Below are 25,039 nucleotides of genomic sequence, written 5' to 3'. Positions count from 1 at the left end.
TGTCGTGAGCTGTCTCCTCAAGTGTCGTAACTTTTTTCTTGTCGCCGCTGGATTTTGAAATGTTCAAAACCTTTTGGCGACAATGGGCGTGACGTTGCCTGTCTTCTCCTGTCGTAGGTTGTCGCCAGGATGACGGCAGGTGACGTTGGTTGTCGCCGGGTGATGACCTCAGTGAATTCCATTGGCGACAACCTACGTCAACCAGCGACAGTATTGTCTTCAGTTGTCTCCGACAGGGTCGTTGCTGGTCGTAGGTTGTCGCGGGTGGACGTAGGTTGACTTTGGTTATTGTAGGTTGCCGCCTGTGTAGGCGTAGGTTGTTGAAGGTGTGATCGTAGGTGAATGTCGTAAGTCGTAACGATTGGGTCGCCGGTTGTCGGTAGCTTGCCGTAGCTTGACATCGACTAGGTGGTAGGTTGTTGTGGACATTGCCGTAGGGGGGGGGAACAGTCGCCGCTTTTTCAGCAAGCTGCTACATCTGTGACAGTCGCCGGCAATCGCCGAAAAAATCGCCTAAGTGCGACAGGCCCTTTAATTAAAGAAGGTCTTCCTACATTTCTTATATGTTGATAGTGCTGACTGTTAAATATAACTAACTTCATGCACGGAACCTTTAGCAGTTTCTATATTCCATTCTGGTTAAATCCTTGTTTGATTCTTCAGAGATGTTTCTTTTACATTGTCAGTAAAAGTAGCAGCATTAACTTCATGACAAAATCACAAAGAATAATCTTATTTGTAACATGAATATTTGATAGTAGTGGAAAGTTGAATTGAGTAGTTATCCATTAGTAGTTTGAATGATAATCTATTTGTGTTACCATCAAAAAATCTGATTTCACTCCCAAGTAATTGAAAAAACAACTTTGGACGATTCTCTTACCCTATTGTTTTGTACTTTGTTACACTGTTGAAATTAACCCAGTTATTATTTTACAGGATAATCAATTAGAACTGAAATGTTGCAAAATATATCTCACTGTTATATTAATAAATAGAGAATAACTTCACCAAAGAGGCTACCAGTCAAGAAGAATATTGATCCTTTTGTATTAATACCAGCTCTTCAATATTCCTATCAAAACTTTGTTCTCTTCTCATGAAAAATTGTGAGAACTTAAAGTGGAACAATCAACCCTGTTGGTGTCTGTTATAGCCCTGATTTTTTCTGCAGCAAAAGGACAATTCTTCACACATTTCCAGCAGGTCTTGCAAATTTGCAAGAGCACATCATTTTGCCCATTGTACTTCAAATATTATTTGTCAAATAGGGTATTTTGTGGTGCCAAGTGTACTACAGAAATATTTAAATAATGTTGTTGAATGAAGTTAACTCAGTCAAGGTCATGCCAGTGCACCATTCATTAGAAAATCTTATTGGATAATTAGTGGCTCATAAAGTATTTGGAGGATATTGTAGGTCTTTTGTAATTGAATACAGTCTTAGACTAGCTAAGCTAAATAATGGAGTATGCTTTTCTGGCATAGGTTACACTACATCATCAATAGAAAGGTTCAATTATCATAAAAAATGCAACAGATTCCACAAAATGGTTGAACATCTTAATGTTGCACTTAGTTAATGATTATGCATCACTCCTTCAGAACAGCAGAATAAAGTTGGATCCTGAATTTGGTAAGAAAGCTCCTTATGTGGTTTCATTAGTAAGCTGGCTTTTTAATATTATTGTGCACACTCGGCAATATCATCCAGAGTGCAATTGAACAAGCATTTGAGGGGGGAAATATAGGAAAGGAGCAAGGATGTGGGTTGAATGGTTCTACCAAATGGTGAGGATAGATGCAAAAGGTCATGTTCTCTGCTGGATCATTGGAAATCAATACCAATTGACCTACTTTGCTGATCTTATAAGATTTAAACAGAAAAGTAATTAAAGGTTGATGTATTTATGCATGATATGAATAGCAGCCAATGATTTTGTTAATATTCAATCATTTATTGATTGAATGACCTCTCTTGGACCCACAATGCCTCAACACTGGTCAAGAAGGCTCACCAGCGTCTCTTCTTCCTGAGGAGACTAAAGAAGGTCCATCTGTCTCCTCAGATTCTGGTGAACATCTACCGTTGCACCATCGAGAGCATCCTTACCAACTGTATCACAGTATGGTATGGCAACTGCTCTGTCTCCGACCGGAAAGCATTGCAGATGGTGGTGAAAACTGCCCAACGCATCACCGGTTCCTCACTCCCCTCCATTGAGTCTGTCCAAAGCAAGCGATGTCTGCGAAGGGCGCGCAGCATCGTCAAGGACTGCTCTCACCCCAGCCACAGTCTGTTTACCCTCCTCCCATCCGGGAGGTGCTACAGGTCTCTCCGTTGCTGGACCAGCAGATCCAGGAACAGCTTCTTCCCTGCGGCTGTTACATTACTTAGCTCTGCACCTCCAGTCACCCCCCCGGACACTCCTTCCCCCAGATAAATTGCACTACTACGACTGTATGTACGTATATATATTTATTGCTCATATTCTATGTTCGCTCTTCTGGGGAGATGCTAATTGCATTTCGTTGTCTCTGTACTGTACACTGCACAATGACAATAAAGTTTGAATCTGAATCTGAATCTGATTTAGCATCAGTTTACAGGTATCAAACAATGCCGCACTGGAACAGTCAATTTTGGAGGAAACAAAGATAGAACTGAGAATTTCAGCAAATGAGCTGAATTAAGGACATTTGGTGATGTTATGCCGGTTATAGGGTGTAAGGCCATGTAGAGCAAAATTTCACTTAGTGACACAAATTATGCTAAATTGTCTATTTAAGCCCAAACCAGAGTCAATAGTTACAGAAAGGAATTTGTTGTAGGCTCTGAAGATAATGGCTTTGGTCATTTAAAATTTAGCTGAAAACAGATTTTCTATCTATCCAGTATTTTCATTTCAGATAAACTTTCTTAAAAAAGAGAAAAGATATGGGAAAGTGGTGGTGGGTGCTGTCAGAATACATGGGAGTGCATGGAGACAATACAGTGGAGAGACTATCTATTTGGCCAGCCACACTGAGGCTGACCACTGGGTACCAATTCGTAACAATCCCATCATAAAGCACTTGGTCTATAATCTTTTATGCCTAGGTGACTCAAGTGCTTGTTTTGTCATTTCTTAAATGCTGTCAGCAATTCTGTACCACCACTCTCTCAAGCGATGTATTCCAGGTACTCATTGCTCTCTGAGTGAAAAAGCTCCTCTTCAGATCCACTCTAAATCTCCCCCTTACCCTAAATCTATGTCTCCTTGTTTTATTTACCTCTGATATGTGGAAAAGCTACCTGTAGTCTGCCCTGCTATCTACACACCTCATATTTTATATATCTCAACCATGTCCCCTGTTAACCTCCTCTTCTCTAAGGAAAAAGAACATTCGTTCTCAAGGCGCTCCTCACAATGCTCCATCCAGGGCAATCAGCTTTAACTCTATCTCTATTCTAGTGGCGGCGCGGCTCTGGCTGCAGCGGCTCTCCGGCAGTCCTGTTTGTTTTGTGTTTTTTGTGTTGTTTATTTTCGTTTTGGTTAGTCTAGTTTTGGTTTTTAGTTTCTGTTTTGGGAGGGGGGGGGGGGTTGAAACGGGGCTTGCTGTCTCTCCCTGCGGGGGAATGCGACTTTTTGTCGTATTCCCCTTCTCTGCCTCCGTCTGCGCTGAGGCCTAATGGCGGAGCTGGCGACCTCGAGGCTCAGGAGGCAGAGCCCGCCAGGACTCGCACTGGGCTCGCTCCCGTGAGGACGGCCCGGCTCGGGGCTGGAACAGGGCTTCCGTGAGGGGCTGTGACGCTCCCGTGAGGACGGCCGGCCCGAGGAAGGAACGGTGCTCCCGTCGGAGTGGCCGAGCTCGGGGAGGTACGGCGTTCCCAGCCCGAGGGAGGAGTGGCGCCCAGTCGGGGCGGCCCAGCCCGAGGGAGGAGCGGCGCCCGGTCGGGGCGGCCCAGCCCGAGGGAGGAACGGCGCCCGGTCGGAGCGGCCCAGCCCGAGGGAGGAGCGGCGCCCGGTCGGGGCGGCCCAGCCCGAGGGAGGAGCGGCGCCCAGTCGGGGCGGCCTGGCGCGAGGCTGAGACAGTGGCAGTACTCACGTGAGGGCGATCCGGCTCGGGGCTGGAACGGTGCTCCGGTGGCTGGGACGGTGTTCTGGCGGTGGTGGCCTGAGTCCGGGGTTCGGCCGCGGGCCAGCGGCTGCGTCAGCAGGACTGGTGGGCGGCAGCTTCGACCACCCCGGGCCGCGGTGTTTGAGCCGCGGGACAGGTTTTAACATCGCCCGGGGGGTATCGCCTCAGCGCAGAGGGAGAAGAGGAGGGAAGAGACTGGAGACCTTAGACTTTTGCCTCCATCACAGTGAGGAGAACTTTACATTTGACTCCTCCCATTTCCTCCAAACACAAGGCGCAGCTATGGGCACATGCATGGGCCCCAGCTACGCCTGCCTCTTTGTCGGGTACGTTGAACAATCCTTGTTCGATGCGTACCAGGGCCCCATCCCCGACCTCTACCTCCGCTACATTGACGACTGCTTTGGTGCCACCTCCTGCACCCACACACAACTGACTGACTTCATCCACTTCACCACCAACTTCCATCCGGCACTCCAATACACCTGGACGATTTCCGACACTTCCCTACCATTCCTTGACCTCACCATCTCCATCGCAGGGGACAGACTCCTGACCGACATACATTACAAACCCACTGACTCACATGGCTATCTGGACTACACGTCTTCCCACCCTGCCCCCTGTAAAGACTCCATCCCCTACTCCCAATTCCTCCGCCTACGCCGCATCTGTTCCCAGGATGAGACATTTCATACCAGGACATCGGAAATGTCCTCGTTCTTCAGGGAACGGGGATTCCCCTCCGCCACCATAGATGAGGCTCACACCAGGGTCTCATCCATACCCCGTAACACTGCTCTCTCTCCCCATCCCCGCACACGCAACAAGGGCAGAGTCCCTCTGGTCCTCACCTTTCACCCCACCAGCCGGCAAATACAACACATAATCCTCCGCCATTTCCGCCACCTCCAACGTGACCCCACCACTCGCCACATCTTCCCATCTCCCCCCATGTCTGCCTTCCGCAAAGACCGCTCCCTCCGCAACTCCCTCGTCAATTCTTCCCTTCCCTCCCGCACCACCCCCTCCCCGGGCACTTTCCGTTGCAACCGCAAGAAATGCAACACCTGTCCCTTCACCTCCCCCCTCGACTCCATTCAAGGTCCCAAGCAGTCGTTCCAGGTGCGACAAAGGTTCACCTGTATCTCCTCCAACCTCATCTACTGCATCCGCTGCTCTAGATGTCAGCTGATTTACATCGGTGAGACCAAGCGTAGGTTGGGCGACCGTTTTGCCGAACACCTCCGCTCAGTCCGCAATAACCTACCTGACCTCCCGGTGGCTCAGCACTTCAACTCCCCCTCCCATTCCCAATCCGACCTCTCTGTCCTGGGTCTCCTCCATTGCCAGAGTGAGCAACAGCGGAAATTGGAGGAACAGCACCTCATATTCCGTCTGGGGTCCTTGCGTCCTTATGGCATCAACATTGAATTCTCCCAATTTGGCTAGCCCGTGCTGTCTCCTCCCCTTCCTTCACCCTCTAGCTGTCTCCTCCCACCCTCCCATCCGCCCGCCCTCGGGCTCCTCCTCCTCCTCCCTTTTTCCTTCTTTCTTTCCCCACCCCCCATCAGTCTGAAGAAGGGTTTCGGCCCGAAACGTCGCCTATTTCCTTCGCTCCATAGATGCTGCTGCACCCGCTGAGTTTCCCCAGCAATTTTGTGTACCTTCGATATTCCAGCATCTGCAGTTCCCTTTTGAACACAGTGAGGAGATGTTGGTTGGCTCACTGTGGTGGATGTTAATATGTGTTTATTGTTGTTTTTTATTGTATTGTATTGTATGTATGACTGCTTCAATTTCGTTCAGACTTCGGTCTGAATGACATTAAAGGTTATCTTATCTTATCTTATCTTATCTTATCACATCTTTAAGTGTGAGTCGTATATACAACCACTCAAGCCCATACATGAGTACATTAGATCCTCTTTTGAACTGCATGTAAAGAACCACCATGCCCCAGCACCATCTTCCAACTCTCTGAATATTCTGCTCTTGGCGTAAGGACGTATGTAATTTCTTATATTCTCACTTTAAGGCCCAGTTTGCAGTTGACATTGGATTGATGAAATGAGGTTTGGGTCTGGCTCTGTATTATGCCATCGGGTCCATCCACTGCTACTCCAGCCACCCATTCGCTCATCCTGCAATGGAGTCCCACAACTTTCCCCTTCACCTTACACTGTCACCAACAGATGCAAACTGATTCAAAGAGGATCCTGGGGGGCCCTAGTCCTAGTAATGTAGGTAAAAGCGGAGAAACCATTGCTGATAATTCTCCCGCTTTGATGAGATAGATGAGAATGGAATGAATGTACAGTATGTACAGTTGTACAGTATGTACAACTTTATCCAGCTGCATGATGCTGGAGAACTGTTGGAGGAAAGCAGTCTGGCCATTCACGCTGGAGGTCACAGACATATCAAGAAAGATGAAAATAGATAATTTACCTGCGCCATAAAGGGTGTTACTTTGGGAATTTGGAGAAACTGTTTAGGTACTGGGGACAACGGAGAGCAATTCAGACAGATTTTCACATGGAGATCTAAGGAAGCTGGACTCAGAAGCCTACCATTCAGTGCCTATGGAGAGGAAAGTGGAGTACGGAAATGGAGCAGTACCTTGCAATGATGGAGAGCTGGAAGCTGTTTTTCTAAAAACAAAAATTAGATGGTGTATTTGAAGGAGGACAGGAGAGTAGCTGAGTATTAAAACATTAACAATTGTAATTATCTGGGAGCAGAGGAGAATGATAAAAGAAGAGGATGGAGGATGGTTAACTCCTTGGTACAGGTGCAATTTACATTTGCAGACCTGTGGGCCTGTGCTTCACTCCGTTTAACTGATTTGCATCTCGCCATGTAGATTGCTGATATGTGGAGAATTTAATGCTAAATTTGCTCATCTATCTATCTTCTATCTATCTATATATAATATTAAAACTGTGTGTGTGTGTGTGTGTGTGTGTGTGTGTGTGTGTGTGTGTGTGTGTGTGTGTGTTTCTGCCTGACTAGTGGGTGCCAGCCTTTGATTCGTTGCTACGCCAACACCAGAAGGAGAAACGCCAAGATTTTTTCCATTTCGGTGGGGGCTACGGGTAGGGAAAGGCTGCTTTGGGGGAGCAGACCCAACGGGTCTGCACTTGGTCTAGTAGTGTATAAACCTTATCTTCTAAATATTGACTGCACACTCATCTTTCCATTCGAGTTTCTGTTTCTGCTAGTAAACTGGATTTACCTGACTGTAGTCACCAGATCTAATGGAAACACTGAATTTCAGCTGTTTCCACTGACGTGGGTCATAGAAAGGTTCTTAGGTGGTTGCCATCTTTAGTGAGAATAATGTGGACGGAGCAGGAAGCACTACTTGTGGACAAGATGAGCTTGGAGATAAGAAAGAAACTAGAAAAAGTTACTTCCAAGGCTCGGGCATGGGTAATAATGTCATTGTTAAAAGCTAGTAAATGATAATTTATAAATTAATTGGAAATTTGTTTTCCCCAGGGCAGATGAAAGGCTGGAGAGCAGGTGGGGAGTTAAACCTTTTAGAGAATGCGCAATGAAGTACTGGAAATCTCTTGGTATTAGTTTCTTCTTTGATTTCCACCCTCTAGATAGATGCAGTTTTTTTTTAACCACAGTAGCATTAGTTAGTATAGCTTGCTGTATAAGAATACCTGTGAATGAATTTTCATAGTTATTGTTACACAATCGTCTATGACTTCTTGAAGTTGAATGAGAAAAAAAATCCCATTTTGCCTATCACAGAATTACATGTGCTGTATCATTTATTTACTCAGATGAAAAGGTATTTAGCTGGAAGAAATCATGCTATCTAAATTGCTGATAGATATTCACTGTTGACTCATGACACGTGCCAATTTGAATCCCAACACACATTATTACATTTCATTTTTAATGCGTGCTTCCAGATGTGAAGGAAGTACTGCAGATGGTAAAGCACTGAAGGTGACATGATAGTCATCTGAATTATTCTCATTTATGTGTATTCAAAACTGAAACAGAAAAATCACTGCATTTGTATGAAAACAAACATCAAATGGTAGCCAGGTGCTATTTTAATGTTTATTACCATGCAGATTCCAAAGGTTTTTGAAACAATAGCACAGTGTTTACAGACACAAAAAGCTGGAGTAACTCAGCGGGTCAGACAGCATCTCTGGAGAAAAAGCAGAGGTGATGTTTTGGGTCAAGACTCTTCTTCTGAAGAAGGGCTTCAATCCGAAACGTCACCTATTCCTTTTCTCCAGAGATGCTATCTGACCTGCTGAATTACTCCAACTTTTTGTGTCTATCTTCGGTTTAAACCAGCATCTGCAGTTCCTTCCTTCATAGCACAATGTTTATATTTGATTCTATCATTATCTTGATGTAGTTTCTTACACAGCTAGAACCTTACCATGGTTTGACCCTTTTTTCATTTTTTCAATTTTGTAGTTGTGAAGTGAATATTTGCTTTGCAACGTCTTACTTTTTTCCCTTTGATACTTTAATATGATTCTGAAATATAATGCTCATTTTACTTTGCTGTCATTGAATACAAGATATTGAATGTGAAAATCTTTTGAGAACAGCTTCTTTTGTTTTTACATTATTGAGGGGCAAGGCCATGTTTGACAAGACAAAATTTAAAACGACTTTCAAGGGTGTAATGTGCATGTAACATATGTAAATATTTGAACTCAAGGAAACCATGTAACATGGTATGGTAAAGCTTTCTTCTAATTCACGTTTCACATTCTTTATTTATAGTCTTGCCAAAATTAGACTGGTGGAAACATACAAGTGACTGTCACTGCTAACATTTTTTGTAATAAATTAGCTAACAATTTGATGACATCTGTCTTGAGCATTGGCTGCATACTCTGCAGTTTTTAATCAGCTGCAAATCTGATATAAGCTGTACTTAGCATTTCCAATGCCAAAAGAGAATGGTTAGGTGATGTTTTGGGTCATTGGACGCTAAACATTACCCATCAATTTACTCTGCAGATGCTGCCTGACCCGCTGAGTTACTCCAGTCTTCATTTGTCCAAGACTCCAGCATCTGAAGTTCTTTCTAACACCAAAGGAAAACATCAAGAAGGTAATTCTACATGCATAACTTTCGGGCTCCTTGATGGCCCATCAATTAAATATTGCATTATTATCAAAGCTATTTACTTCCACCTCACCTCTTGAAATTGTATATTTTAGAATCAAAATTGAATGATCTATAGAGCTGAGTGGTTTTGAGGAACTGAGCACCAGCAAACAGAATATTGGTGAGTAAGTGGCATTGTCAATTACCTAAGCTATCACTTTTCTTCCATCACTTGAATGAAGAGGAGTTAATGTGGAAATGTCTGTAGACTTATTGAACTGAAGACAGAAAGTAATTACTCAAAATGTCACAGCAAGTACTGTATTCAGTCAACTCAACTTTCTTTGGTTTTGAAGAGATGAGAGCCTTAGAGAAAATTGATGTGGCAAAGGCGGTTGGTCCTTTTGTGATTACTCCAGGGTACAGGTGCAATCTACATTCGCAGGCCTGTGCTTCACTCTGTGTAACTCACTTGCATCTCACCATGAATGAGATAGATTGCTGATGTCAGGAGAATCTGATGATAAATTTCCCCTAAGTGTATAATCTTCTAAATATTGACTATATCCATTTTTCCATTGAAGTTCCTGTTTCTACTATTTAACTGGATCTTCCTGACTGTAGTCAACAGTTCTAATGGGAGCACTGCAATTCAGTTGTTTCCACTGACGTGGGTCATGGACTTGCACTGTTAATCCGGCCCTCATCAAATGACAGATACTGCTGGATCACTGAACCCTGTTTGGGCCCTGAGATAAAATTGGAGACCTCATTCAGTTAGGGTGCGTGGAAAAGGGGATGAATAGTTAAGTGTTTTAATTTGTTTTTAATGAGTTTAGTTTAATGATTATGTTGAAGCATCTTAAGAGTTTTAAAAATATCTCTGAGCAATTCATTTACCTCTTTGCACAAGGCAAAGCTCCGTTTCCACCCTTGTTATACACAGGCAAGATGGCTCTTTCCCAAAAGTTATAATTATTTATCCTTGACCTCAATGCTGAAATTTTGTTTGCTTGTTCTTGTTTACAGATTTATGACCTTCCTTCGATTTCCCATATTTCAATGCATTATATTCTGCATTGATCTTTTTAAGAAAGAAATTCCATTTGGCTTGTCCTTGTTCACAAGCATACAGAATGTTGTATTTGGCTGATTATCAATGATCAAGATTCATTAAATTGAAGAACTAATGCAATCTGTGCTTGTGATTTGCTGTGCCACAGCCTAGCTGTATTTTGTGTCCTAAAATAATGCTTCTACATTATCCAGCTGTATTTTGTTTTTTATCCAAGTGAGGAGGTTATCAGATTAGATACTGAAGGGTCCTGCTTTTTCTGATTGTTTTGTTAATCTTGAGAGTGTAAATAACCCAGAAAATGTGAAATTAGTGGAGAATGAAAAAGAAAACAAATTAAATGAAAGCCTTGCGTTTTCCAGTCCCCTTGCAGTCTGCCAAAGCATTTCAGAGTCAATTAATTATTTCTGAAACAAATTGAAACACAACAATCTGATGAAAGGCCTTAGACCTGAAACATTAACTTTGTTTGTCTCTCCCAGATGTGTGCCTGGCCTGTTGAGTATTTCCGGAATGTTCTACTTTTATTTCCAACATTCCAGTCAATCTGCATATGGCAAGTTTCCCAAATAATGTGATGTGAATAATTTATGTAAACCAAGAGATTATTTTACATCCAAACAACATTAAAATGATATAATATTTCAAATGAAAAATGTTATTGCATCATTTTAGGCATCATTTTAGACAATACTAGACCAAGGGTGACCCATTGGGTCCCGTCCCCTCAACGCACAGGTTGCGGGGGGGGGGGGGGGGGGGGGGGGCTGCGGCATCACACTCACAGTAACCACCCCCCAAACATACAGGGGGGGGAGGGGGGAGATGGGGGGAGAGGGGGAGGGAGGTGGATGTGGAGGGGTGAGGTGGAGGGAGGGCGGAAGGGGAAGGGGGGGGAAGGGGGAGAGAGAGGAGCGCGGAGAGAGAGGAAGGGAGATATAGAGGTGGGAAAGATGGGGTTTGGGGATTCCTTGGATTCCCTTGGAGTCTTGGGGCATAGAGTTATGCAAGAGAAAGGGGGGGGCATTAGAAGGTGGCAGAGATGGGGGGTAGAGAGGAGGGGGGAGTTGGGGGACAAGGCCCTCTCCCCCCTCTCCATCCCCCCCTTTCCTCCACCCCCTCTGCCCCCCGCCTCCACCCACCATCTTTCCCCAAACCTCTCACCACCACCCCCCACCATCCTCCCCCCCTCTCTCTCTCTCTCTTTCTTTTCTCTGCCTATGGGGAGGGGGTAGAGAGGGAGGTGGAGGGCTGCAGCTACCAAAGTCATAGAGCACAAGCCTCCCCATCAGGCGCCAGGCCTGAGCTAGGCTGCGGGGGTTGTTGACCAGAGCAAGGCCCGCAGCGCTCTGAGGACTGTGAAAAACAGCGCAGGGCTGGCAGCCCAGGGCGGATGAAGCTGCCACCCTCCAGTCCAGTGGATGAAGCTGTTGTTGTGGGAGCTCCGGAGAATCGGTCACCAACCTGGAATCTGCGAGCTCCCAATGTTGTCGTCCACTGAGCCCGCGGCCGAAGCCTCCGAGGCTCCGAAGTCGGGTCGCCGCCTCAGCGCCACTACAGCCCCAAAATAGCCAAATTCAGGCCATTTCAAGATTTTAGAACTACCTCAATGTTTCATAGGCATGGACTTTATGTGGAAAATGTGACAAAATATTGATGCAACACAATCTCAATTAATTACCAGCGGATCCCGCTTGCTGAACAAAAAATGTTGGCCAGAACATGAGAGATTTGACAACTCTAGTGAAGAGGCAGATGGTGCATAAATTGAACTTCTCACAATTTTGGTATCTCAAAAAGTATAATGATCATTCAGAACTGACTTGAACTGTCACCCCAATTATGTGCTAGCTGTTGATAGTGAGGAATTAATGTATTTCTGAACTATAGAACTATAATATGGCCATTATCACATTAGGGATTTTGAAGCACAATAATTGGGGTGCACAATAATTCCTTTGCTAAAGTAAATTTAGCCATTTTATTACCATTGCTATATTTTATAGTATTTGATATACATTGTTGGATTTAAAAAACAAAAACTAATTTCATGTATTAGCAGTGTGAGTGGCAGAATATGGACTGAAGTTCGGGAACATTATTTTATTTAGCAACTTTAGTTAATTTCATCTTGCAAAACATTCTTTAAAAAACTGGGGGAAAAAACTGTTTGTTGCATGAAATCGACTTTCTGCATCTCTGCCAAGGCAACTGCTTCCACATTGGCATTTAAGTAATCCACTAAACATATTCTCCAACACAAAAATTGTGATTGGAAAAAAAAAATAAAAGGTTAGGAATGATTTTCACAAATTTGGTGAAAAGTTGAAGAATTGAGGTTGATAGTTAGCAAAAAGAAACACTTAGATCATAAAGGATAATGAAATGGTATTAAGAGAGGAAAAGATGATTAAACTAGAGGGAAATCAGTTGGCTGGCTTCAACGGATCACTCACAGAAACTAAAGAAAATTTAGATGGAACTGATGCAAGCCATTACTAAAGGAGGAATGACACTAGTTAGCCAGGCTCATGCAGTCTGATTGTGTGGAACAATTGCCCAATTAAATATACATGAACAAACACATGTACTGAAATTCCTTCCTCTTGCTTCAAATGCCAAATAACATCCAAGTGAGCCTTGCATGAATGTGGTGATGAACCTCATCTCACATAGAACATTGATAGGAATGTTATGACAGGGTCTGGAGCATAACACAGACCAGGGTTCACACTTGTGTTGGAATTGCATAGGCATGCACAGAATCTGACTTAGTATTGGGATGAGTTATTATCGAACAGCAACAAATCAAATCCTGTCAATGTTAACACCTTTCTTAACATGAGAATCATAAAGCAACTTTGGCATAATGTAAAATCTAATTATTATCCATCTATTCACTTCTGGTTGGTCGGGTCAAATGTATTAATTTTACAGCTACTGAACCATTAAAATGTTTTTCACATTGAATGTGACACATTTGTGCTAGGTTTCAATTAATGTTGATGTTGCATAGCTAAAAGGCTGAAAGTAGTTTGCAGCTTATTGCGATAAATGTACGTGGAATAATGGAATGCATTATACTATTGAATTTTCTTAAAACTATCTATCAGATTCATTAAATGCAAAAGTTGCATCAAAACTTGATCTAGCCTTTGTTATCCAGACTCACAGTTGATGCCCACTGAAAAATATCCTAGCACAATAATGCCAAATATCCATCATACCACGTGGATTACAGTGATGCAAAAAATTCTCAGCAGCCCCTTCTCAAGGTAACTCTGGAGCGCTAGCATGGTGTAGTGGGCCGAATGGGACTGGTTTTCAGAGGGATAGTATGGACATTGTGGGCCGAATGGATTCTTGGGCTGGCAGCTCAGTCACTGAGAACACACACACACTCACAAACACATACATATACACACATTCACTGACTCACACACCATATATATGGTAGTAAACTTTCTTGAATACTCTCTGAGCACGGCCTCTCCACTTTGGGACTTCTGCAGTCAGCGGCACTTCCGCAATCAGCGTGACCTCTGCACTCACCGGAAATTACGCAATCAGCGCGACCTCTGCACTCACCGTAAAAATTACGCAATCAGCGCGACCTGTCCACTAAGCGGAAGTCACGAAATGAGCGGGACTTTTGAACCAAACGCAGTCGGACCTAATAAAGCATTTATTCCTTCCAAACACAGTTGGACCTAATAAAGCATTGCAGTTTCAAGCACAGGCAGGGCAGCAGGCCAAACAACACATGGCATTGTCATTAAGGGCTAACAAGTAATTTATTGCAAGTGCAATAAAGTTCAGTTGATTCACAGCTTAGAATGAGAGTCGTGGCCTCTCACTCGCGATCTTGCAGAGTGACTGAGTCACGTCCTGGCAACCGGGGTTTTATAGTCCAGATTACTTTATTGATATTAATAACTGACCATATGAGGAAAGCTTGAATATAAATGACAAGCAAGGCATAAAATTAAACCCAGCTCTCCTCACATACAGGGCTCGAAATTCACGGTTGCCCGGGTGCCAATGACCACTCAAACTGCCGCCGGGCAACCTAAACGGCGAGTCATTTTGCCCGCCTTGGCAACTTGGTTTATACCGAAGATAGACACACAAAAACTGGAGTAACTCCGCGGGTCCGGCAGCATCTCTGGAGAAAAGGAACGTGACGTTTTGTGTCGGCGACGGTTGTGGGAAAGATGCTAAGTGTGGCGTGACGGAGGGTCGGAGCTAAAGACGGGCAGCAGCGGCGACGGCTCCATCTCCTCCTCCCGCACCCCGCCCCGCCCGGCGTGTAACGGCAGCTGCTGCCACTCCGCCAACGGCTCTTTCAAAACAGACCCTTGGAGGAGGGAGGTGTCGGTCAGAGGCGGAAGTAGAGTAAGAGTAGGGGTAGGGGGGAGGTGATTGGAGGAGGGAGACGAACCGAAACACTCTCGGCAGACCTGCACCCCAGCCAGGATCGATCCCGGTCTCCGGCGCTGCAAACGCTGGACCATCCCCGTCCCCACCCGAGACACTCCACACGCCCGGGGATGGCCAGAGGCGTCGGGAGTCAGACGGGCGCGGCGCCCCCAGGCCCACAGCTAGCGCAAAACCCAGCTCAGCTCTGCCTGTCCCGCCAGGTTAACCAGCAGCCATGTCTGGATTGAGACGGGGCTGTAGGCGAGACAGGCAGCTGAGCTGCATTTAGCGCTGGATTGAGCTGAAATTACCGTTCACAGAAGCCTCCGAAGCCTCGCGCGTGTGTGTGAGTGTGCGCATGCGCGCGCGGCCGCCAAGATATTCTGTCCGCAGTCCCCTCCATATTTTGGTTGCGATTTCTGTGCCTGACATGTGTTGTACGAGGAGCGCTGGCCTTCCTTCCCACCTCCTCTGCCCCTTCCTCCCTCTCTCTCTCTCTCCCTCTCTCCCTCTCTCTCTCTCTCTCTCTCATACGCCCCCCTCCCCTTATCCTGAGAGCCCTCCTCTTCATCCCGCACTGATCCCCATTCCTGACTCTATACTGTCTTCACTGACATCCCCTGTGCTCCCCACTCCCCCCCCCCCCCCCCCCCATCTATTTATCTTGCACTGATCTCCCTAGCCACCTCGCATTGATTCTCCTGCCACTCCCCATCAATCCTACACTGGACCCCCAATTCATCCTGCACTGCTCCTCCCATCCATCCTGCACAGATCCCCCCCATTCAACCCCACTGGCATCCCCCGCGCTCTCCCCTCATAATTCTACCTACTCCAACCAACACTCACTAATTCCCCTGCCTCAATCCATCCAATCCACAACGATTCATACACCCCCCCCCCCCCCCCCCCCCCCCCCCCGACCCTATTGTGCTGGAAATGTCTTCAGAGCTAACATTGACTATGTTTGATAACGGAATGCAATGAAATATGTTTTAATTCCCAATGTTATTATTTGTTTTAATCCATAAAGATGGATTAATTAAATTTTGAACACGTGAAACATTTAAACCACAGTGTTCGATTGTCACTGACATGTTATTACAGAATTCATTTTAATGGCAAATCAATGCTGTTAATATGGAGTATCAGTACTGTAGTTATTTAATGAGCAACATTCACAACTATACGTTGGATTTATCCAGGTTTTACTTCTACACTCAGTCATATACATCACAAATTTGGTCGGGATATTTCAGTTGAAATTTTAACGTTAATTCTGAAGTAGGAATGATGGAAAAAGCGTTTATCAACAATTTCTTTTTAAATGGTGCTTACAAACTGGGTATCTTCATTGCCACATACATCTAATCTGAATGTCTGGTAATGTGGCGTCTTGACACCTTTAAATATATTACCAAACATTTGCTGCATTTATGTCCTTTGGCCATCTCTTGTTAGTTAGTGTAATGACAGATGGGTATAGTCAGTTTTGTCAGCTATTATCATAAAATGCCTTTAGAAAATTCCTTGCAACCTGTATATTTTGTTGTGGATAAATTATGTGGGAAGCAAGAGTGTTTCTCTACCAATAGCAATAACGACCCATGCTATGGCCATGTCATAATAATGTTCGGTCCTTCACAGAAAACATGCTTGTAGTGTGCATGGTTAAGCATATATGTTATCAAGGTCCAGGATTTATTGACACAGGTTGATCTTATGCTAAATAATCCAACCACATTTTTGTTTGGAAGTGGAAAGAGATAATAAAAATTGCATTAATTGCGATGTGTAAAAAGAGTTGAGATACCGTATTATAATTTTGCTGCATGTCATTGTGGTATATATCATGTCTTGATTGGTGAATATGTTAGTTTGTGACTTTATTTGAAGCAGAAATAATATGTAAATGCATAATTCCGACTGGTAACTGCGCACTTCGTCCGAGCACGCGTCATGCAAGCCATCATAAATGACCACCTAAAATGTCATTTGGCAACCTAAAAAGTTGCCAAGGTTGCCCGGCTGGCAACAGGGAAAAAAAGTTAAGCGAGAGCCCTGACATATAACAAAGCATTCCTGTCTCCTGATTATTTAATGATAAAATCAATATATTCTGGTACCAGTTAACCCATCATCTCTATGAAATGTTGTGCCAGTTAAAATTTTAAATGTGTTTTACTCTTATAGTATGAACATTTTCAAAAAAATGTCCTGATGTTAATATTGTGAATGGAAATCCTGAATCAACGCTGTAAGATTGTTCTGTAAAGGTAAAATGGTTGGCCAGGTAGACTGAAATAAAGAGCATAAGATGGCTGCTGACCAGGCTTGCTGGAATTGAGGCTGCAGGTTTCAAGAAGGGAATACACATTGTCTTGCAGTTACTGCATAGTCGTGAATAGGGGATCACAGGCCCCGTCTGACAAGATTGAGGAATACACAATCCCCCTCGCCAGGAAGACTAAGGAATGTACTGGTCTGAGCTCTAGTGTGGTTCCTCTAATTAACATCTCTTTATATGTACATACCTGTTGTCCTGTATTTTGCGTACGTGTCGGTTCTTTGATTGGGGAATGTGGGAGGTGCTAAACAGTGGCATTAACATATAAAAGGCATTGCAATTAAGGGCAGAGAGCTTGACTCTTTGCCGGGTTGTAACCTGTGTGAAGACTCCTGCTCAATAAAGGTACGTTTAAAGCAACCCCGGTGCCTGGTCGATTAATGTCGAAACAACCGATGTGAGAGAAAAATGTGAATCAACATTTGGTGTCAGAAGTGGGATGTCAACGAGCGACTGATCGAGCCGACGAGTGAATCCACTGGGCGACGGGATCGATGTGAAGGAGGTACCGCCAAGTGAGTAGATTTAGTTAAATCTCCTCTTGGTACTTCCTCGTATCCCGGCATAGCGTCAGTTGGTGGGACGACATCCGAACGTTCCGGTTGTGGGCACTGGGATAGGGCCGTCTCGACGATTGTCCTAGTCTGATCGAGCGGATAAAACACCCCGTAGAGGGGGACTGTAGATGGTATATAAGAGGAGTGCACTGGGTATAGGAAGTTAACTAGTATTGAGACGTTAACCGAGACCAAGGTACCCCTGTATCTCACAGAAAGTCCGCCTTGAAGTGACCGAGTGAGATACAGCGGAACCAAGGACTCATGGTTAACCCTGAAAAAGTTAACAAGTTTTGAGACATTAACCGAGACCAAGGTACCCCCGTATCTCACAGAAAGTCCGCCTTGAAGTGACCGAGTGAGATACGGCGGAACCAAGGACTCACGGTTAACCCTGAAAAATTGTTGTGTAATAAAAGTTAACTAGTATTGAGACGTTAACCGAGACCAAGGTACCCCCGTATCTCACAGAAAGTCCGCTTTAAAGTGACCGAGTGAGATACGGCGGAACCAAGGACTCACGGTTAACCCTGAACTATTGGTGTGTAATAGCATAAGTGTATATTGAATCGTCGGATTAAAAAGTATTGAGACGTTAACCGAGACCAAGGTACCCCCGCATCTCACAGAAAGTTCGCCTTAGACTGGTTGTTAAGAGAGGAAATCCTCCACGCAAAGGTCAGGAATTGAAGTGACCGAGTGAGATACGGCGGAACCAAGGACTCACGGTTAACCCTGAAATATTGTTGTGTAATAGTATAAGTATAAAAATGGGTAATGGTATGGACACCAGTTGTCACCCGGACCGGCCATTACATCAGCTATGTTTCTTGCATCCAGAAATGGAGGAGACCTTCAGGCGTATGTCGGGAGGACTCATTCATAAACTGGGGAAGGATGAATGGCCTGAAGGGGGTTCCAAGGATATGGGTGTGTTGTCAAGGGCCCAGAGTGTAATATGGATGAAGGATTTTAAAAAAATATATAAAAAGGCCATTCAGTTGTAGATCGATCATTGTAACAGAGAAAAGGCACGGTCTTTAACGGCCAGTTGGCAGAGTAATGCCTTGAAACTAGGAATACCCCTGACCGAGGGGGGTCAGGAGAAGTCGGTGACCGTATTAAAACAGGAATGTAGGCATGCTAAGGAAAGTAAGGATCGTCAGGAGAGAGAGAGACAAAATAAGGCCAAGGTAGATAAAGACTTACGTAAGTCGGTGGCTGGCATAGATTTGGGAGGTGACGACGAGTAGGAGGTAGAGGATTATCATTGGGGAGTCCGTGGAGCACCCCCGCTGAACCAGCCTGCCCCCGTTGCCAGTCCCGTGTCCGCTCCTCCAATTCCCGCTACCCGATCCAAGATTTAAAACTCGCCCTTCACAGATACCAGTTTCCAAATCTCCCGTACCCTCGCTGAACCCCAGAAGATGGTCCCATTCAGGGGAGACCACAGGGAAGACAGTTGCCCCTAGTGCCCCCCCAGCAGGCCGACCCCCTCCGTACTCTCCTGGTGCCCCACAATTCACCGACTCCGTGGGAGGCAGAACTAAACTGAACCCCCGGACCAAAACCAAAAAGAATATGGCACAGCGGCGAACACAATCCCCCCCAGCTCCACCTTTTCGACCTCCGACGATAATAACGAATGGGAGAGCGAAGGGGACATGGCATCTGAAGACGGAGACGAGAGAAGGGAGGAAGAGGCTAGAAGGGCTAGGACGAAGAAGCACTCCCCACGCGCACGGCAAATGCCAATGAGAACAGTCCCGAATCCTGCAGCTGCCGGGGTGACCGTTGTAGCAGGAGGGCCCCCTGCGACCATCCAGGTGTACGCTCCGTGGAAACCAAACGATGTGTTGATAATCCTGAATGGGGCACCAGACAAAGTCAAGTGCCCAGGACGATTTGTGGAGTTCATCGGCAACATGTTGGATGCCTACCAAGCCGTCTCTTTGGACGCCTGGAGTCTGGTCAGACAATCACTGAATCGAATGCAGTGGGGCAAGTTCCTCACCCAGCTAGGGCACAATGACCACGCTGCTATGGAAGCCGTGCACCCGGGAGTTGCCGGAGATGAACAGTGGAAGACCCTACTCCTGGCGACCCTCGAAGTGACCCTGAGAAAACCCATTGACTTGCCCAAGGTACTGGATCAGAAGCCCAAGGGAAATGAGGACCCCGAGGACTTCTTGGAGAGATTTAAGGATGTGTATGGCTCGCATGCTGGGGACCAGAACTTTAACACCGGTCAGCAATCTCCCCAGTTCTGTGCTACACTAATGCTCTGCTTGCCCGACGGCGTCTGTACCAGCGTTAAGACTAATAATCTAAATTGGACCGGCATGACCACCCCTGATATGTGCCGCGCCGTATGTGCATTATGGAAGAGAGGAGAAGCTAGGGATCCACCAGCAAAGGTAAAGACGGAATATGTTATCACCCGAGAGCAGCCGCCGCAACCCAAGGGACCTCCGCACGCGGATACTCGAGGATACCAGATGGAGCACCAGTCCTGCGTCCCGGTATGGATGGATAGCCAGCACAACACATACCCTTTCCCTTGGGGACATCCGAACGGACCTAATGCTCCCTCATATGGACCACCATATGCACCCCGCGGAGGGAACAACCAGCGGCCATCTGGAGGAATAGGATGGGGACCAAGAAAACCCATGATTTGTTATGGATGTGGAGGCAAAGGTCATAAGCGCCGAGATTGTCCAAGTGATAACCAGCAAGGAGGAGGACGAGGAAGGGATAGAGGACCCCCAAACCAGGGACAATACGGACAACCTGGACAGCAAGGCCAACAAGGACCCCAAGGAGGGTACCCAGGTCCCTCTCCCTCCTTCCAAGGAATACACCAAAACCCCTTTGAAAATTGACCACCAAAGATGCTGTCGATATCCCCAACAGGGAGGAATGACAGTATCCCGGAGCCACACCTGAAGATGACAGTTAATAATGAATCACACTCCTTCCTTGTTGATACCGGAGCAACTGTTTCGTCAGTCCAATGTTCCTTGGCCCTCCAGACTACTGGACACATGAAATGTTACAAGGCTTTGATGGAATCCCCCACCCTTATCCCCTAACTGTACTGGTGCCTGTCCAATATGAAGGAATCCGCCTTATGCACCAATTTGTGGTGACTAACAATCTGGACGTTAATGTTTTGGGACGAGACCTACTTTGTCGACTACAGCTTCTGCTTGTATGTCAGCCGCATTCCATAGAGATTGGACACGCTCAACATCGCCAGTGCTATCAGCATCGAACACCCCAGTGGTGGAGCCTGGACCTGGAGGACCAAGAACACCATGTCACACTTGCATATGATGCGAGTGGATCCAACTCGGAACTGGAGCAATTCTTTGGACCCCATGAGGGCAGTCAGTGGACCATCACCGAGTTGGCTACCGCAACCGGTCGGGAAGGAGAAGCGTTGGCCGTGTCGATATCTATGTCCGACTGGAGGCAAGGTCCAGGCATCGCACCTCATCTTACGCTAAAATTATACCTTCCATATACCGCCAAAGATCTCGGACCAATGGTTTTTCAGGCCTTGAAGGGATCAGATGAAAATATCCAAGGCCCCCAGCAAGTTACCTCCGATCTGACCATTACCTATTCACCCACCCAACCTACTCAGGAGGGTACCTTGAGACACCATAAGGGCCGAGATATTGTGGAATTTACTGATCCGGAAGTATGGGCGGATGATAAGACTCAAGTAGGACTTACAAATGTTGAACCAGTCCTGGTGCAGGTCAAGCCTGGTGTAGCCATGCCATCTATACGACAATATCCCTTGAAAGTCCAGGCCGTACCCTGTATCGACGTGTTACTCAAAGGACTATTGGAGCAAGGTATTTTGATCACATGCCAGTCCTGCTGCAACACACCGATTCTCGCAGTCCCAAAACCAGGCAAACCGAATCAGTATCGTCTAGTCCAGGGCCTGCGGGCCATCAATGCCATAGTACAACCCCTACATGCTCTGGTTCCTAACCCAGCACATATTCTTGCTACCATCCCGGCTATAGCAACAGTCTTTGGATCGGTGGATCTCCAACATGCCTTTTTCTCGATTCCTTTACACCCGGACTGTCAGTACCTGTTCGCATTCACCTATAATGGACAACAGTATACATGGACCAGATTGCCACAGGGCTTTGTAAACTCGCCGACCCTATTTTCTCGTTGTCTGCAACAGCAATTACAAAACCTGCAGTTACCTGAGGGGTCTGCATTGATCCAGTACGTCGATGACCTTTTAGTGGCCAGTGAAACGGAGGAGCAGAATAGGGAAGCTATAATTTTGTTGTTGAACTTTGTAAAGGCATTGGGGTACGTTGTGTCCCCCTCCAAAGTACATGTCGGACAAAAGGAGGTGAAATTCCTCGGAGTCATAATCTCAGCAGATGGCCGTCGGTTGGACGAGAGCCGCACAGACCCCATTTACAGAACAGCACCCCCCACGTCAGCCAGGGGAATGCGACGTGGCTGGGAATGATCAACTACTGCCGTCAGTAGATTCCGAATGTGGCCCTGGACATAAAGCACCTGACCCCTTACACCAGCCGGGAAGGTACCTTTGTATTGTCAGGTGAAGCCTTGACCGCGTTCAATAATCTACGAGAGGCCCTGCAGAAGGCTCCTGCGCTGAGGCGACCACTGTATGTAGACCTTTTCAGCTCTATTGTACCGTCCTGGGAGAATGTGCCACTGCGGTTTTGACCCAGCTGCATGGGGATAAGTACCGACCAGTGGCGTATTATTCATGCAAGTTAGACCCTGTGGCACTGGGGTATCCCCATTTTACACATTGATTTTGACAGCGGTATACAATAGTCTTCAGTCGGCCGCCAACCTCATCCATCGACGAGCAGGGACGCCGTCTGTCAGGCTTTGCGGTAGTTAAGCAAGATGGAACCTTGCTGGATTGTGGCAGTTTTGACCCACCGTTTTCAGCTCAGCAGGCCGAGTTGTTTGCCCTCACCCGAGCCTGTGTCCTCGCAGAGGGGCACTCCGTCAATATTTACACCGACTCCCGATACGCATTTGGAGTCGTTCACGATTTCGGACAGTTATGGAAAAATAGGGGATTCCTCACCTCAACGGGCCATAAGATTGCCAATCAGATCCTGGTCTCTGACCTGTTGAATGCTATCCTTCTGCCCTCAGCGGTAGCCGTAATCAAATGTGCGGCCCACACGACAGGAGATTCCCTGGTCCAAATCGGTAACAGGTTGGCTGACAAAGCTGCTAAGTGTGCTTCACGCGGTAGATTTAAAGTGGTGGGTAGTATGATGAGGCAGGTGAAAAGCCTTTATATGGGCTCGTCTGAATCTGAGAAACCTATGCCAACCATGAATGATGTATTGCACTTACAGGGGGACGCCTCTGTTGATGTTATAATGGAATGGGAGCAGCTGGGCTGTCGGAAGGCTGACTCCGGATTGTGGCTCACGCCGGCCGGACAGACCTGTATGACAGACCAGTTAGCGGCCTGGGTCGTTGATTGCCTACATGTAGCCACTCACTGTGGGGCCACCTTGCTAGTAAATGCTCTCTTACAGGCATGGTGGCATCCTCGACTTAAGGTTTTAGCAGCCCAAACTAGTGCACGGTGCCTCACCTGTGCTACACTCAACCCTGGTAAAGGAGTTGTCTGCCAGACAGGTCGTACTCCATTACCTATTGCTCCGTTTGAAACCTTACAGATGGATTTTATTGATTTGCCTAAGTGTCAGTGTTATAAACATGTACTTGTTATTGTTGATGTGTTTTCTAGATGGATTGAAGCCTTTCCAACCACTGATTGCACTGCTTCTACGGTGGTGTCTATTTTATTACGGCAGTTTGTTCCTCGCTTTGGGGTTCCAAACACCATCAGTTCGGATAACGGCCCTCACTTTATTGCCGCTATCAATAAAGAATTGTACCGACAGCTGGGCGTAACCCAGCGGCTGCATTGTGCTTATCGCCCACAGGCTGCAGGAATGGTGGAACGCTTGAACCAGACCCTGAAGACCAAGCTTGCCAAGCTGGTGGACCAATCGGGCTCCACCTGGGTTAAAATGTTGCCTGTTGCTTTGTTTCAGATCAGAGTCCTTCCAGCAGGGAAGACAAGGTTGTCTCCTGCAGAGATCATCTATGGCCGACCCCTGCGCACCCCCTGGACAGACATTATCCTGGCCACAATGACATTGCATCACATGACGGAGGAGATGGTCTCCTACGTCCTTGCCCTTACAAGGGCCCTGCGTGAGATTCATGGGGAGGTCAAGGCCGCTTATGTGGGCGACATAGATTTTTCCGTTAATGGACGGATCACCCCGGGTTCTTATGTGTTGATTAAGAATTGGGTTCGTAAGGACACCCTTTCTCCTCGATGGTTGGGCCCCTTCCAGGTTCTCCTCACCACCCCCACCGCGGTAAAGGTAGAAGGACGATCGGCATGGGTGCATTTGCACCATTGTAAAGTGGTTGGTGACACCAAGCAAAGGGGGGAGGTCGAGGTCAGGGAGGGGGATCCGGTCCACGAAAAGCAGGGCACGAATTAATTTTGCTATGAAATTGCACGTTCTTTTCTTTTTCCCTCCCTTGTGTTCACAGATACGAAATAAATCGCTGAGATGAGGGCCTTCGTGGCATTAATATGTGTGGCGACCACTGCAGGGTTAATCGGTTTCGGCTGGAAATGGACAAAGCCTGAATACGGACGGAACAAACGAGGAAAGAGAGGGAAACGAGAAAACTCCAATTTATTCATCCAGGCACACAATGAGCTATTCGGGAAGGGGCAGGTGGTTTGTTATCCACAAATGACATCAGTTACCTCCCTGTTTACCCCATCCGCTGCATGGGGCAGAACTGAACAACTGGTGAAGTGACAGGACAAAGAAACGGTCCCTGTCAAGCCCGATTAATGGTGGCCTTATTGGGTTTGGGGACCACCCCCGAGGAAGCTAAAAATTCTGTACGAATGATGGTCTTACATCGTGAGCAGGAGAGACTGTTACCATTCCCCAACGACAGCGAAAACGATGAAGTGAGTGAGGAAGGAGAATTGGGGGACAAAGGTCGGACGGTCCAAGAAGCCATGGCCAGGGAACTAGAAGGTTACGAGATTCGGCGAATGGGACTTTTAAATGGACTATGAGTGTTGCCATAAGAATGACAAAAGGGGGGAATGTGAATGGAAATCCTGAATCAATGCTGTAAGATTGTTCTGTAAAGGTAAAATGGTTGGCCAGGTAGACTGAAATAAAGAGCATAAGATGGCTGCTGACCAGGCTTGCTGGAACTGAGGCTGCAGGTTTCAAGAAGGGAATACACATTGTCTTGCAGTTACTGCATAGTCGTGAATAGGGGATCACAGGCCCCGTCTGACAAGATTGAGGAATACA

General features: G+C 46.3%; 1 protein-coding gene across 1 annotated transcript; it reads left to right on the top strand.

Annotated features, from left to right (window-relative positions):
* The first annotated feature begins 23,334 nt into the window (after nt 1–23,334).
* LOC116985218 (protein NYNRIN-like) lies at nt 23,335–24,393 on the top strand. Its single transcript, XM_033039818.1, has 2 exons — nt 23,335–23,860; nt 24,246–24,393. Exons 1-2 carry the CDS (start codon nt 23,351–23,353, stop codon nt 24,267–24,269), a joined length of 534 nt encoding a protein of 177 aa, XP_032895709.1. The 5' UTR covers nt 23,335–23,350; the 3' UTR covers nt 24,270–24,393.
* Nucleotides 24,394–25,039: the final 646 nt, after the last annotated feature.

The sequence above is a fragment of the Amblyraja radiata genome, chromosome 21, assembly GCF_010909765.2.
Source record: "Amblyraja radiata isolate CabotCenter1 chromosome 21, sAmbRad1.1.pri, whole genome shotgun sequence".
Lineage (NCBI taxonomy): Eukaryota > Metazoa > Chordata > Chondrichthyes > Rajiformes > Rajidae > Amblyraja > Amblyraja radiata.
The sequence above is the reverse complement of the archived record's forward strand: the minus strand, read 5'-3'. Positions and strand labels throughout refer to the sequence as shown.

Coding starts and splice junctions, on each gene's coding strand:
- LOC116985218 (XM_033039818.1), top strand. CDS start 23,351: ATGGATTTTATTGATTTGCCTAAGTGTCAGTGTTATAAACATGTACTT. Junction 23,861..24,245: donor ATCACATGACGGAGGAGATG/GTCTCCTACGTC, acceptor TTGTGTTCACAG/ATACGAAATAAATCGCTGAG.